Below are 13,520 nucleotides of genomic sequence, written 5' to 3'. Positions count from 1 at the left end.
TAGTAATTATCAGTGCATCCTGACTGCATGTTCGATCAATTTCAGACTGGAGAAGTGGGTAAAAATCTTCAGTTTCTTCACTTTGGCCTTGGTGGTTGGTGCGTAAATTTGAACAATAGTCATATTAACTGATCTTCCTTGTAGGTGTACGGATATTATCCTATCACTGACAGCGTTGTACTTCAGGATAGATCTTGAAATGTTCTTTTTTGACGATGAATGCAACGCTATTCCTCTTCAAGTTGTCCTTCCCAGCATAGTAGGCTATATGATTGTCTGATTCAAAATGGCCAGTACAGTCCATTTCAGTTCACTAATGCCTAGGATATCGATGTTTACACATTCCATTTCATTTTTGACGATTTCCAGTTTTCCTAGCTTCATACTTCCTACATTGCACATTCCGATTATTAGTGGATGTTTACAGCTGTTTCTTCTCATTTTGAGTCATGCCACATCAGCAGATTAAGGTCCCAAAAGCTTGAATCCATCCACATCATTAAGGTCGACTCTACTTTGAGGAGGCAGATCTTCCCTAGTCACCTTTGAGTGCCTTCCAACCTGAGGGGCTCATCTTCCAGCACTAGATCAGGCAGTGTTCCACAGCTATTCATAAGGTTTTCACTGGCTAATTCTTTTTTAGAAGTAAACTGCCAGGTCCTTCTTCCTAGTCTGTCTTAGTCTGGAAGCTCTGCTGAACCTCTCCGCTGTGGATTACCTTGCTGGTATTTGAATACCTTTGGCAGAGCTTCCAGCATCACAGCAACACGCAAGCTCCCACAATACAACGGACTGACAGATGCGTGAGGTTGTTTGTACTAGCTCCCAAAAATAAGAATGAAGAATATAATAATGCTTACCCTATTATGTAAGTAATTAAAGAATCATACCTGCTGAGCAAAGAGGCACATAAATATTAACAGTAACTAGAGGAAGAGATTAAGCACCTAATGCCTTGGTTATAGCCCTGGTGGTGCAGTGGTTAAGAGCTTGGCTGCTAACCAGAAGATCTGAGTTCCAATCCACCAGCTGCTCCTTGGAATCCCTATGCGGCAGTGCTACTCAGTCCTATAAGGTCACTATGAGTCGAAATCAACTCGACAGCAATGGGTTTTTGGGGTTTTTTTTGGCCTTGGTTATGCTCCTCAGGTCTGGTGGGTCCTTACCTGGCACCAGCTGTCTCCACAATGCTGTGTGTCCCATTTAGGACTTTGGAGGCTCTGGAAGCTGTACCTCCAGTTGGAGGTAGGCTTGGTTTTGTCCTGTTTTATGTATCTGTCTCCATATAAATACATTTGTGTATTCTTTGCTATATTTTTCATCAACCACTTATCCCAAAGCCTGTGATCAAAGGAAACATCAAAACATTGAATTTTGAATAAACATTTGTATTTATAGAAAAACCTAATTTTTCCAAATCATGCGTTTACTACAGATTTTACATCCTGAAGTTCAAACTCTAGATCTACAAAGCTGTGATATTTCAGATACTGCTCTCCTGCACCTGTGTAACTGCAGAAAACTGAAGAAACTAAATTTAAATTCCTCAAAAGAAGACAGAATTTCTATAACGTCAGAAGGTATGTGTCTTAGTCTGTGTTCTCTAGAGGAGCAAAACAAGTGAGACATATATATGAATATATATAGAGATTTACTTCACGGAAATAGCTCACGCAATTGTGGAGGCTGGTAGGTCCCAAATCCCATGAGTCAGGCAGTAGGCTAGAGAACTGCTGGCTCACAGGGTTGCAAGTCCTAGCAAACCCAAAATCTGCAGATATGAGACTTCTGCAGGCTTATGTCTCAAGAAACGGAGGTCAGGCAGTGAGAAGACTGCAGGTTCAAGAGAGAGAGAAAGAGAGAAAGAGCTTTGCCAGAGCATCCATTTTTATACTGGAGGCAGGCCACACCCACAAGGAAACTTCCATTTCAACTGACTGGCTGATCACATCAGGTCACATTGTGGAAGATGATTACATTGTATTACATTATGGAAGAGCACCCAGAACAGATTCTGCCAAACCACTGAGAATCATAGCCTAGCCGAGCTTACACGCAACATTAATCATCACAGTATGTTTATTAGCACTGAAGGAACTGACAAATTCCTATTCGCCCATCCGGTATAATTTTGGAGCTAAGAAGGGGGAAAATATGTCAAAAGGAGTATGAAGATGTGAAAGAAATAGAAATTATCAAAAAATTTATCAATAAAAATATTTAGACTAAGATAAAGCATCCAAATTAGAATTCTTACTTAATTTTTATCACCAGTGCTGAAAGTTAAAAAATACATTGGGTAACTCACTGCCTTTCATTTTAAACATATTTAAAATATAGAGATCTCCATCAATGTTGTTTTTTCCTAGTGTAGTGGATAACCAGTGCACACTTTAAAGTTAAGGCTTTTTTGATGCAGTAAATAATGGAGAGTTAATTATCAAATTAAGCTTACTAGGCACTCTCTTAACAGTCTGTGCAATGCTTAGTTTTACATGGCCATGCAATTAAATTTTTTATTGTCACTATTAAATGAAATAGTGGATGTTTACCATTTTTTTGAACATAGGCTGTTCCTCTGGCTAAATTAAGAAAGAGGAATTTATCTGGCCAACTAGGTTTCTTGGAAATTTTGTGGGTAGTTAGCTATAGTTTTGCAGTCATCTTGCTTAGCAAGTTAGTATGTTCATAATATTGCAAAAAGGCATAAATTTTAAAATATTTGCCTAAAGTAATGACTCACTAGAAAGAACTTCCAGGCTGGACTCTGATGGGTAAAATAACAATTCTTTCTTAAGACAAAGAAAACAATAAAATGACCTACCCATGTTACTATCCTCCCTTTGTGTATTTTGACCATAAAGGTATCTTTTAACAGTGTTACAATGTTTGTTCATGACTGAAGGGCCCAGGAGCCCTGAAGTACTCTTATTTACGTGACACTGTCATGTACAAGTCTCCCATGTGCGTTTACATGAGTTTGGTTGAATTCATGGACTTCTCTTCTCTTGACCCTCAGTAAAAATGTAAGATTGGTCCAGGCCAACAGAGAAGGAACATAGTGACAGAAGAGAAATCCAAGTTTGAAGACAGAGTCTAAAACAGAAGGGAGAATGCAGAGGTGTAGGTATCATTACTAATGATAAGCGTAAAGACTGTTGCTTAAAGCATTTGGGCAACTTAAAATTTTTTTCCCCTTTAGAGTCTTCAAGAAAACTAACTTTATTACTTTAAAACTTTTGTTTCACCAAAAGGGAATCATCTACTATTTATATATCTGTTTCTGAATGACTTTTGGCTATTTCTCAAAAGCAAATCTAACCTTAAATAGACTTGCCACCAATTGCAGATTTTCTGAAGAATATACCACAGGTTGTGTAGAAAATTCCAGAAACATCCCAGAAGAGTTTTGAATAATGACAGCATCAAGGGAAAATAAGTCCATCCTCACAGCTGGACTACTTTGGAAAAGGCTAATATATATATACAGTTAGATGAATTAGTACTGGTGATTGTTAAAATGAGAAGCAGTAACATTTCTCATATGTGTACACACATATCTCATCAATATATAATTATGTTTTCCCCCAGGAATAAAAGCTGTAGCTTCATCTTGTTTATACCTGCATGAAGCTTTTTTGAAAAGATGCTGCAATCTCACTGATGACGGAGTCCTTGCTCTTGCACTCAACTGCCGGCTGCTAAAGGTCATTGATTTAGGTGGCTGCTTTGGTATTACTGACGTGTCCTTACATGCATTAGGAAAAAACTGCCTGTTCTTGCAGTGTGTTGACTTTTCAGCTACTCAGGTAAATGTAAATATAGACTTGAAACATATATACTATGTGTTTGCCCAGTGTTTTTCCATGACAAAATTCTTTTCGTTGTTATTAAAATGTTAACCACTTCATGCTTTGGTGGTTAAATAATTGCAATATAGTTTGGCAGATTCCCCTTAATTAGTTTAAGTAACAAGGGTGAAAGGTATGTATAGTTAAAATACGTGTTTGCTGAATGGGAGGCAATGAAACTATTCAAATGATTAATAATTTTTAGAAAATTTTACTTCTATTATCTCCATTTATGTGCTTTGTTTACTTTTCTCTTTGCTTAGGTATCTGACAATGGTGTGATTGCACTTGTTAGTGGGCCTTGTTCCAAGAAATTGGAGGTAATTAAAAAGTATTTATAAATATGATGCTAACTATATTTATCCTTAGAACACTTTAAACCTACCAGACAACCAAGGCCTTATTTTTGTTTCTTTTTTGAAAAAAGTTTACACAGCAAATTGGGTTCCCATTTAACAGTTTCTATACATATTGTTCAGAAATCCTGATGGTGTAGTGGTTAAGAGCTACAGCTGCTAACCAAAAGGTTGGCAGTCCGAATCCACCATGTGCTCCTTGGAAGCTATATGGAGTAGTTCTGCACTCTCTTATAGGGTTGCTATGAGTCGGAATTGACTCGATGGCAGTGGGTTTGGTTTGGTTTATACATATTGTTCAGTGACATTGGTTACATTTTCTATATTGTGTCAACATTCTCATTATTTCTGTTCTGGTTGTTTCACCTCCATTAATACAGCTTCCCTGCCTCCCACCCACCCCCCTCCCCCCTCCCCCTCCCCACCTTCTCATTTTTGCTTTAGGGTAATGTTGACCATTTAGTCTCGTATAGATGATTTTTTTAGTAAAAGGAGCATAGTCCAGCCCCACAGTACTCATGGTGATATTGTTTATTTTATGAGTCAGTCTGTTATTTAGCTGAAAGGGTGAGCTCTGGGAGTAATTTCAGTTTAGAGTTTAAAGGGTATCTCAGGGTGATAGTCTTGGAGATTCCAGTCTCTTCGGGTCCAGTAAGTCTGGACTCTTTTTTTTAAGAATTAGAGTTTTGTCCTACAATTTTCTCCCTTTCTATCTAGGACCATCTATTATGTCCCTGGTCAAAACAGTAGGTAGTGGTAGTCTGGCACCATTTAGTTCTGGTCTCTGGATAGATGAGGCCATGGTTCTTGTAGGCAGTTAGTCCTGTAGACTAGTTTCTTCTTTGAGTATTTCGTTTCCTTCTTTCTCTTTTGCTCCAGACAAGTAGCAACCAATGCCTTATTATTAATTAGGTATTCCATGGACTTTTTTTTTTCCTTTACCTCTTTATTCTAAAGAAAAACTGGTAAAGTTAGGGGATAAAGTATGTTTTAAAATAAAAATCCATTTTACGTCCAGTTAAAGTTCTTATAGAAGTTTTAGCTTCTAACAGATTTAAAGACACTCTTATTGTGGATAAAGATTGTGAAAATTTATAAAAGAAAAGTGACATTCTTTAGCAATTTTCAAGTTTGATATTTCTACCAGGGCTCCTAATTCTCTGGCATCCTGTATTTCTTCATAGCCACATTGTTGTTGTTGTTGTTGTTAGGTGCCCTCGAGTCGGCTCCGACTCATAGCAACCGTATACACAACAGAACAAAACACTGCCTGGTCCTGGGCCATCCTTACAATCATTGTTATGCTTGAGCCCATTGTTGCAGCCACTGTGTCAGTCTACCTAGTTGAGGGTCTTTCTCCTTTCTGCTGACCCTGTACTTTGCCAAGCATGATGTCCTTCTCCAGAGACTGATCCCTCCTGACAACATGTCCAAGTATATAAGATGCAGTCTCACCATCCTTGCTTCTAAGGAGCATTCTGGTTGTACTTCTTCCAAGACAGATTTATTCGTTCTTCTGGCAGTCCATGGTATATTCAATATTCTTCGCCAACACCACAAATCAAAGGCATCAGTTCTTCATCGGTCTTCCTTATTCATTGTCCAGCTTTCACATGCATATGATGCGATTGAAAATACCATGGCTTGGGTCAGGCGCACTTTAGTCTTTAAGGTGACACCTTTGCTCTTCAACACTTTAAAGAGGTCCTTTGCAGCAGATTTACCCCATGCAATGCGTGTTTTGATTTCTTGACTGCTGCTTCCATGGCTGTTGATTGTGGATCCAAGTAAAATGAAATCCTTGACTGCCGGGGGCCAGCCTCAGCAAAGAACAGGGTCACCAGAGGAGGGGTAGAGTTTGGCGAAAAAGAATGAGACGTAGTGTGTCTTATATTTTCATTCTGCAGAAAAAGAAGCCTGCTCTTTATTTTTTACATGGTCTTTTATATCATAAGCTTACAAAAGCATAACATCGCATGATCAATAAAGGGGCAGTACAAGATATAATCATTATAGATAACATCATTTCCCAGAGACATAATTTTCCAAGTGACACATAGTACAGTTCCGCATATGCACACAAGTACAATGAGTTTTTGTTTAATTGAAGAGAATATTTTGTTGATTTATTTTTACACAAAGTAACAATTGACTTCATACTGCTTTACACTTATGCTTAATCTTGCAATACCTTCCACAGTTTTTATAATAATTAATCTTTTTGCAAAAACCATTGCCACATAGGCTTTGTCCATTTTGTCCAGGGTGGCCAAATTCTTGAAGTCCAGCCACTTTGGGTTACATCATATTGTCCACGATTATGCCAAGGACAATTAGCCCAATCTCTATACCCAAAGACCAGTCAAGCGCAGCAGTGAGCGGGGTAGACGAGAAGGTCGACCTGTAATTGGCTGAGAAATTGGCTGAGAAAACTCACCGCCTTTTGTTTTTCCACTTTTATGGGATCATGTGTGGGTGGTGGTTTAATCACAAAAGGGCCTCGGTAAATACCAGGATTCCACCATCCTGTTTTTGTTTTCCATAGTTGAGCTATTCGTTTTCCCCCTAAGACAACTTCATGTTGATCCCCAGGTAATACACGGGCTGTCCCTACCTGGGATTTTACCAGGGGATTATGAGTAGGACGCCCCCCTCCAAAGGTCCCTAAATCTATAATGGAATTTTATGCTTATACATTCTGCTATACACAGGCTGAAAATGAAACAGAAACATAACACAGATGACAGAGATATTCCTGACTTTTCAGGAATTCTTCGATGTTTATGCTGGGGGCAGTGGGTGCAGAGGGGCCGCCCTTGCAGCCTGGCTCCTCCTGACTTTTCAGGAATTCTTCGATGTTTATGCTGGGGGCAGTGGGTGCAGAGGGGCCGCCCTTGCAGCCTGGCTCCCAGCACTTGACAACTTCAATCTTTTCTCCGTTTATCATGATGTTGCTCATTGGTTCAGTTGTGAGGATTTTTGTTTTCTTTATGTTGAGGTATAATCCATACTGAAGGCTGTGATCTTTGATTTTCATTAGTAAGTGCTTCAAGTCCTCTTCACTTCAGCAAGTAAGGTTGTGTCATCTGCGTGACACAGGTTGTTAATGAGTCTTCCTCCAATCCGGATGCCCCGTTCTTCTTCATATAGTCCAGAGTCTCGGATTATTTGCTCAGCATACAGATTGAATAGGTATGGTGAAAGAATACAGCCCTGGTGCACACCTTTCCTGACTTTAAACCAATCAGTATCCCCTTGTTCTGTCCGAACAACCGCCTCTTGATCTATGTAAAGGTTCCTCATGAGCACAATTACGTGTTCTGGAATTCCCATTCTTTGCAACGTTATCAATAATTTGTTATGAACCACACAGTTGAATGCCTTTGCATAGTCAATAAAACACAGGTAAACATCCTTCTGGTATTCTCTGCTTTCAGCCAGGATCCATCTGACATCAACAATGATATCCCTGGTTCCATGTTCTCTTCTGAAACTGGCCTGAATTTCTGGCAGTTCCCTGTTGATATACTGCGGCAGCCGTTTTTGAATGATCTTTAGCAAAATTTTTCTTGCATGTGGTATTAATGATGTTGTTCTATAATTTCCACATTCGGCTGGATCACCTTTCTTGGGAATAGGCATAAATATGGATCTCTTCCAGTCACTTGGCCAGGAAGCTGTCTTCCATATTTCTTGGCTTAGACAAGTGAGCACCTCCAGTGCTGCATCTGTTTGTTGAAACATCTCAATTGATATTCCATCAATTTCTGAAGCCTTGTTTTTGGCCAATGCCTTCAGAGCAGCTTGGACCTCTTCCTTCAGTACCATTGGTTCCTGATCATACGCTTCTTCTTGAAATGGCTGAACATCGACTAATTCTTTCTGGTATAATGACTCTGTATATTCCTTCCATCTTCTTTTGATGCTCCCTGCGTCATTTAATATTTTCCCCATAGAATCCTTCACTATTGCAACTCGAGGCTTGAATTTTTTCTTCAGTTCTTTCAGCTTGAGAAACGCCACGCATGTTCTTCCCTTTTGGTTTTCCATCTCCAGCTTTGCACGTGTCGTTATAATACTGTACTTTGTCTTCTCGAGCTGCCCTTTGAAATCTTCTGTTCTTTTACTTCATCATTTCTTCCTTTTGCTTCAGCTGCTTGACATTCGAGAGCAAGTTTCAGAGTCTCCTCTGACATCCATCTTGGTCTTTTCTTTCTTTCCTGTCTTTTCAGTGACCTTTTGCTTTCTTCATGGATGATGTCCTTGATGTCATTCCACAACTTGTCTGGTCTTCAGTCACTAGTGTTCAATGCGTCAAATCTGTTCTTCAGATGGTCTCTAAATTCAGGTGGGATATACTGAAGGTCGTATTTTGTCTCTCGTGGACTTGCTCTGATTTTCTTGCATATGAGCATTTGATGGTCTGTTCTACAGTCAGCCCCCTGGCCTTGTTCTGACTGACGATATTGAGCTTTTCCATAACCTCTTTCCACAAATGTAGTCTATTTGATTTCTGTGTGTTCCATCTGCCGTGGTCCATGTGTATAGTCACTATTTATTTTGGTGAAAGAAAGTATTTGCAATGAAGAAGTGGTTGGTCTTGCAAAATTCTGTCATTTGATCTCCAGCATTGTTTCTGTCACCAAGGACATATTTTCCAACTACTGATCCTCCTCCTTTGTTTCCAACTTTCACATTAAAATCACTAGTAATTATCAGTGCATTGTAAAACCATTTAAAAAGATTTTGAATTATTTTTCAGCTTTTAGTTTCAATAACTGGTATGTCACCTGTATCTTGTTTCTAGATATATTAAGAAGCCTTTTATCTCAGGATTTTGGCTTCTTCCTTTCCTAGTTAACAGTGTTTTTTGTCTGTTTGTTTTTAACTCTTATTTAATATAGCCATGCTTTTTAACAATAAAGCACAACCAAATTATATTTTAAAGTAAGCAGGCTATAAATTAATTATAAATGTTAGTATTGTTAACTATTGTAATAGAATGGCAGTGCCATGTTTTTGCCAGAATATTTCCTCTTGAAGTATTGCCCAAAGAGATTCTCTTTTGTGATATTTATTTATCTGAGTCCTGCTCGTATTACTGTCATGTATATAATATTATTAAAACTCTTTTTATTAAGAAATACCACATTTTTCTTATACCAAGTTCCAAATTTCAAATTGCATACTAAATATAGGGGCAATAAACTCTGCCATAATCCTTACTGTTTTCAGTGTTAACATTTGTTGAGCACTTACTATATGTTAGCCTCTGTGCTGCCTTGTATTTATTTTTGTTGTGTTTGTTAGGTGCTGTCAAGTTGGTTCCTACTTACAGAGACCCTATGTACAACAGAACGAAGCACTGCCCAGTCCTGTGCCACCCTCACAACTGTTGCTATGTTTGAGCCCATTGTTGTAGCTACTGTGTCGATCCATCTCATCGAGGGTCTTCCTCTTTTTTGCTGATGTGCTACGTTTATATGTATTAGGTCATTTAGTTCTTTTTTTTTTTTTGCAACCAACTAAATGCAATATATATTTTAATAAATTCTATAAATAAGTGATGGCAACACACAAGAATGACTGTTTCTTTTTTTGTTTTTTAGCTTTTTTTCATTGTACTTTAGATGAAGGTTTTCTGAACAAACTAGTTTCTCAATAAACGGTACACATATTGTTTTATGACATTGGTTAACAACCCACGACATGTCAACACTCTCCCTTCTCGACCTTGGGTTGCCTATTACCAGCTTCCTGTCCCCTCCTGCCTTTTCCTCCTTGTCCCAGGGCTGTTGTGCCCCTTTAGTCTCATTTTGTTTTATGGGCCTGTCTAATCTTTGGATGAAGTGTGAACCTTGGAAATAACTTCATTACTGAGCTAAAAGGGTGTTCAGGGGCCATACTCTCGGGTTTCTCCAGTCTCTGTCAGGCAAATAACTCTCGTCTTTTTTTGTGAGTTAGAATTTTGTTCTACATTTTTCTCCAGCTCTGTCCAGGACCCTGTACTGTGACCCCTGTCAGAGCAGGCAGTGGTAGCTGGGCACCATCTCATTGTACTGGACTCAGTCTGGTGGAGCCCATGGGAGATGTGCTCCATTAGTCTTTTGGACTAACCTTTCCCTTGTATCTTTAGTTTTCTTCATTCTCCCTTGCTCCCAAAGGGGTAAGACCAATGGAGTATCTTAGATGGCCACTCACAGGCTTTTAAGACCCCAGATGCTGCTCACCAAAGTAGAATGTAGAACATTTTCTTTATAAACTATGTTATTTCAGTTGAGCTAGATGTTCCCCAAGACCATGGTCCCCACAGCCCTCAGCCCAGCAATTCTGTCCCTCAGGGAGTTTGTATGTGTCTATGTAGCTTCCAAGGTCATTTAATTCTTACAACAATGTTATTGTTGTTGTTAGGTATCATTGACTCGGTTCTGACTCATAGCAACCCTATGTACAACAGAACAAAATACTGTCTAGTCCTGCACCATCCTTACAATTGTTGCTATGTTTAAACCCATTTTTGCAGCCACTGTGTCAATCCATCTCACTGGGGTCTTCCTCTTTTTCTCTCACCTGGTACTTTACCAAGGGTGATAGCCTTCTCCAGAGACAATATTACCCCATTATTACTACCATCATGGATGAGAAAATACCCTGTAGGAAAAATAGGGTTAAGGGCTCTGAAGTTTCTTGGAGCTGTGATTCTTTATAACTAATATTCATATTGACCAAAATAAAAAGTATAAAAACATAATAATTAAAAATATCTATAATATTTGCAATTCTTAAATTACAAATAATGGGTATTACACAATTTCAGTTTATCATACTTTATAGAAAGTTTTCAGATTCCACTAATCTATAGTGTTGTGAGATAGTTTTATTTCATTGAAACTATCTTTTATTTGTTTCAATGACATTAAAAGTACTAAAGATTCATCTTTACCTTATTTTGGTTTATTATCATTAGTGGATTTAATAATATCACAAGCAGTATCTCAAAATTGCATTAAAGACTGATAATGGAGATCAACTTCAGCTTGACAGCATATGTTGATAAACCCAGACCAAACCTGTTTTTGTGGTGTCGATTCTGACTGTGGTAACCCCATGTGTTGATAAGGCTTTAAAAATTGCCCTTTGCAAGAATGAGGAACACCAAAGACATAAGGTAAAGATGAGCCCAAGAGATAGAAAGGGCCACAAAAACCAGAGACTACATCAGACTGAGACCAGAACTAGGTGGTGTCTGGCTACCACCAATGACTGCCCTGACACAATAGTGTCCTGATGGAGCAGGAGAAGAGTGGGATGAGGATCTCAAATTCTCAAAAAAAAGACCAGATTTAATGGTTTGACTGAGACTGGAGGGACCCTGGAGGTCATGGCCCCAGGGCCCTCTGTTAACCTAAGACTGGAACCATTCCCAAGCCAACTCTTCAGACAGGGATCGGACTGGAGTATAAGACAGAAAATGGTACTGGTAAGGAGTGAGCTTCTTATCTCAAGTAGATACATGAGACTATGTGGGCACCTCCTGTCTGTAGGTGAGATGAGAAAGCAGAGGGGGACAGGAGCTGGCTGAATGGACATGGGGAATACAGGGTGGAGAGGAGGAGTATGCTCTCTCCTTAGGTGGAGAGCAGCTAGGAGTACATAGCAAGTTGTGTATAAGATTTTGTATGCGAGACTGAATTTGTAAGCTTTCGCTTAAAGCACAATAAATTAAAAAAAAAAAATTGCCCTTTGCCCAATATTGGCTCAAAAGACAAAAATCTGCTCTAGACATTCCAAACTCCAGCTTGGCCTACCTGTGGATAATGCTTCTTGGGTTTAGGTGGTAATCATTTATTGCTAGAATTGTTTGAGTTTATGGTTAAGGCTTTTTTGGACCATCCTTTGTTTATTTTTCTTTGTTAACTTCAAGAATGTTTTACAGTCCCCTTTGTGATTAGGGTATGTTTACATTTGGAATTCTTTTACCTTTCTTATAATTGCTATGTAGACTCTAATTTCACTACTTATCTTTATACATTGACACTGGATTTTAGAAAGAGCATATGTTGATTTGACCACTATTTCTGGTACAGAGGGGCTACTCTATTACCATTACTCTGTTACAGTTAGTATAACTATGGTTTGGTATGGTCAATCAGAAACCTTGGGTTATTTCAGTTTTGAGCTGACATCATTTTACCTAATCCAGATATGCTGGGTGTGTCACATTGTCAATAAAAACACTCAAAAGTCTGCAAACCAAATTGGTTTTAATCTTTGCTGTGTTTGGCTATAATTCTCGGGACATTACTAGGAGGATGAAGGGGTAACAGCACAAATGAATTGGACACATCAATTTTCCTTCTGGAATCTTAAGACTAATTTTAATTTGCCTGTATTAAATTGCATCAAAGACTGATGATGAGACTATATATGTAGGAGGAAACAAGCTATGTGGCTAGTGTTCCTGAAATACACCCAAAACCAAGCCTGTTGCCAATCAAATGAATTCTGACTTATAGTTACCCTGATGGCATAGTGATTAAGAGCTACAGCTGCTAACCAAAAGGTCAGCAGTTTGAATCCACAAGGAGCTCCTTGGAAACCCTATGGAGGAGTTCTACTCTGTCCTATGGGGTCACTATGAGTCAGAATCGACTCGATAACAGTGGGTTTTTTTAATTCCTGAAATGGTATATAAAAAATATTGTTTCAAAAGACGATCAACTTAATTCAGTAAACATTTGTTGAGTATCTAACATGTAACAGATACTTTGGTGGCCATCGTGACTAAAAAGATGTATAAGAACTACTATCTTTCCTCAAGTGTCTCTCAGACTATATAGGAAGACAAAGAATTATAGTTTTTGAACTATAATATATTTCAATAAGTATCCAAGTAGAGGTGTGTATTTGGTCTTGGAATCTACATAAGAAATGTGTTCTTGCATGTAACTTTAACCAGTAGTTCACAAACATAGCTGATCATCAGAGTAACCTGAGAGGGATAGTAGATGGCATAGGCACATAGAGCCTGCCTAAGTTTGAGGGTAGAGTAGGAGAGTTGAGAAACACCTTTCTGAGCTCTGAACCCTACGTGAGTACAAGGTGACAGTTGTCTGCCATTGGGGAGGATGGAAAATCCTCCTGCTGTCCATCCCCTGCACAGAACAGCTGGATGATCTCTTCTCCTCCTGCCTAATTCTTCTGCATATGGGGTCTTTCATCAACTGCCAGTCAATAATGTTCTACCAGGGGCAGGACTGACACCTCCTCCATCCCAGACATAAGCTTGCCTAAGTCTTAGGGCTTGCCTAAG

The 13,520-nt window shown here is 38.9% G+C and overlaps 1 protein-coding gene across 3 annotated transcripts in view; it reads left to right on the top strand.

The window, feature by feature from the left end:
* Positions 1-13,520, top strand: part of AMN1 (antagonist of mitotic exit network 1 homolog) — a 59,588-nt gene that overhangs the window by 23,761 nt on the left and 22,307 nt on the right. For 2 of the 3 annotated variants that reach the window (XM_049882794.1, XM_049882796.1), the window contains exons 3-5: positions 1,436-1,580; positions 3,592-3,809; positions 4,115-4,171. In XM_049882794.1, coding sequence (XP_049738751.1) covers positions 1,436-1,580; positions 3,592-3,809; positions 4,115-4,171 — 420 coding nt within the window. Of the gene's footprint in view, positions 1-1,435; positions 1,581-3,591; positions 3,810-4,114; positions 4,172-9,517; positions 9,819-13,520 lie in introns of those variants that run through there. The other variant, XM_049882795.1, reaches the window with a different exon arrangement.

The sequence above is a fragment of the Elephas maximus genome, chromosome 4 (genome assembly GCF_024166365.1).
Source record: "Elephas maximus indicus isolate mEleMax1 chromosome 4, mEleMax1 primary haplotype, whole genome shotgun sequence".
NCBI lineage: Eukaryota > Metazoa > Chordata > Mammalia > Proboscidea > Elephantidae > Elephas > Elephas maximus.
The sequence above is the reverse complement of the archived record's forward strand: the minus strand, read 5'-3'. Positions and strand labels throughout refer to the sequence as shown.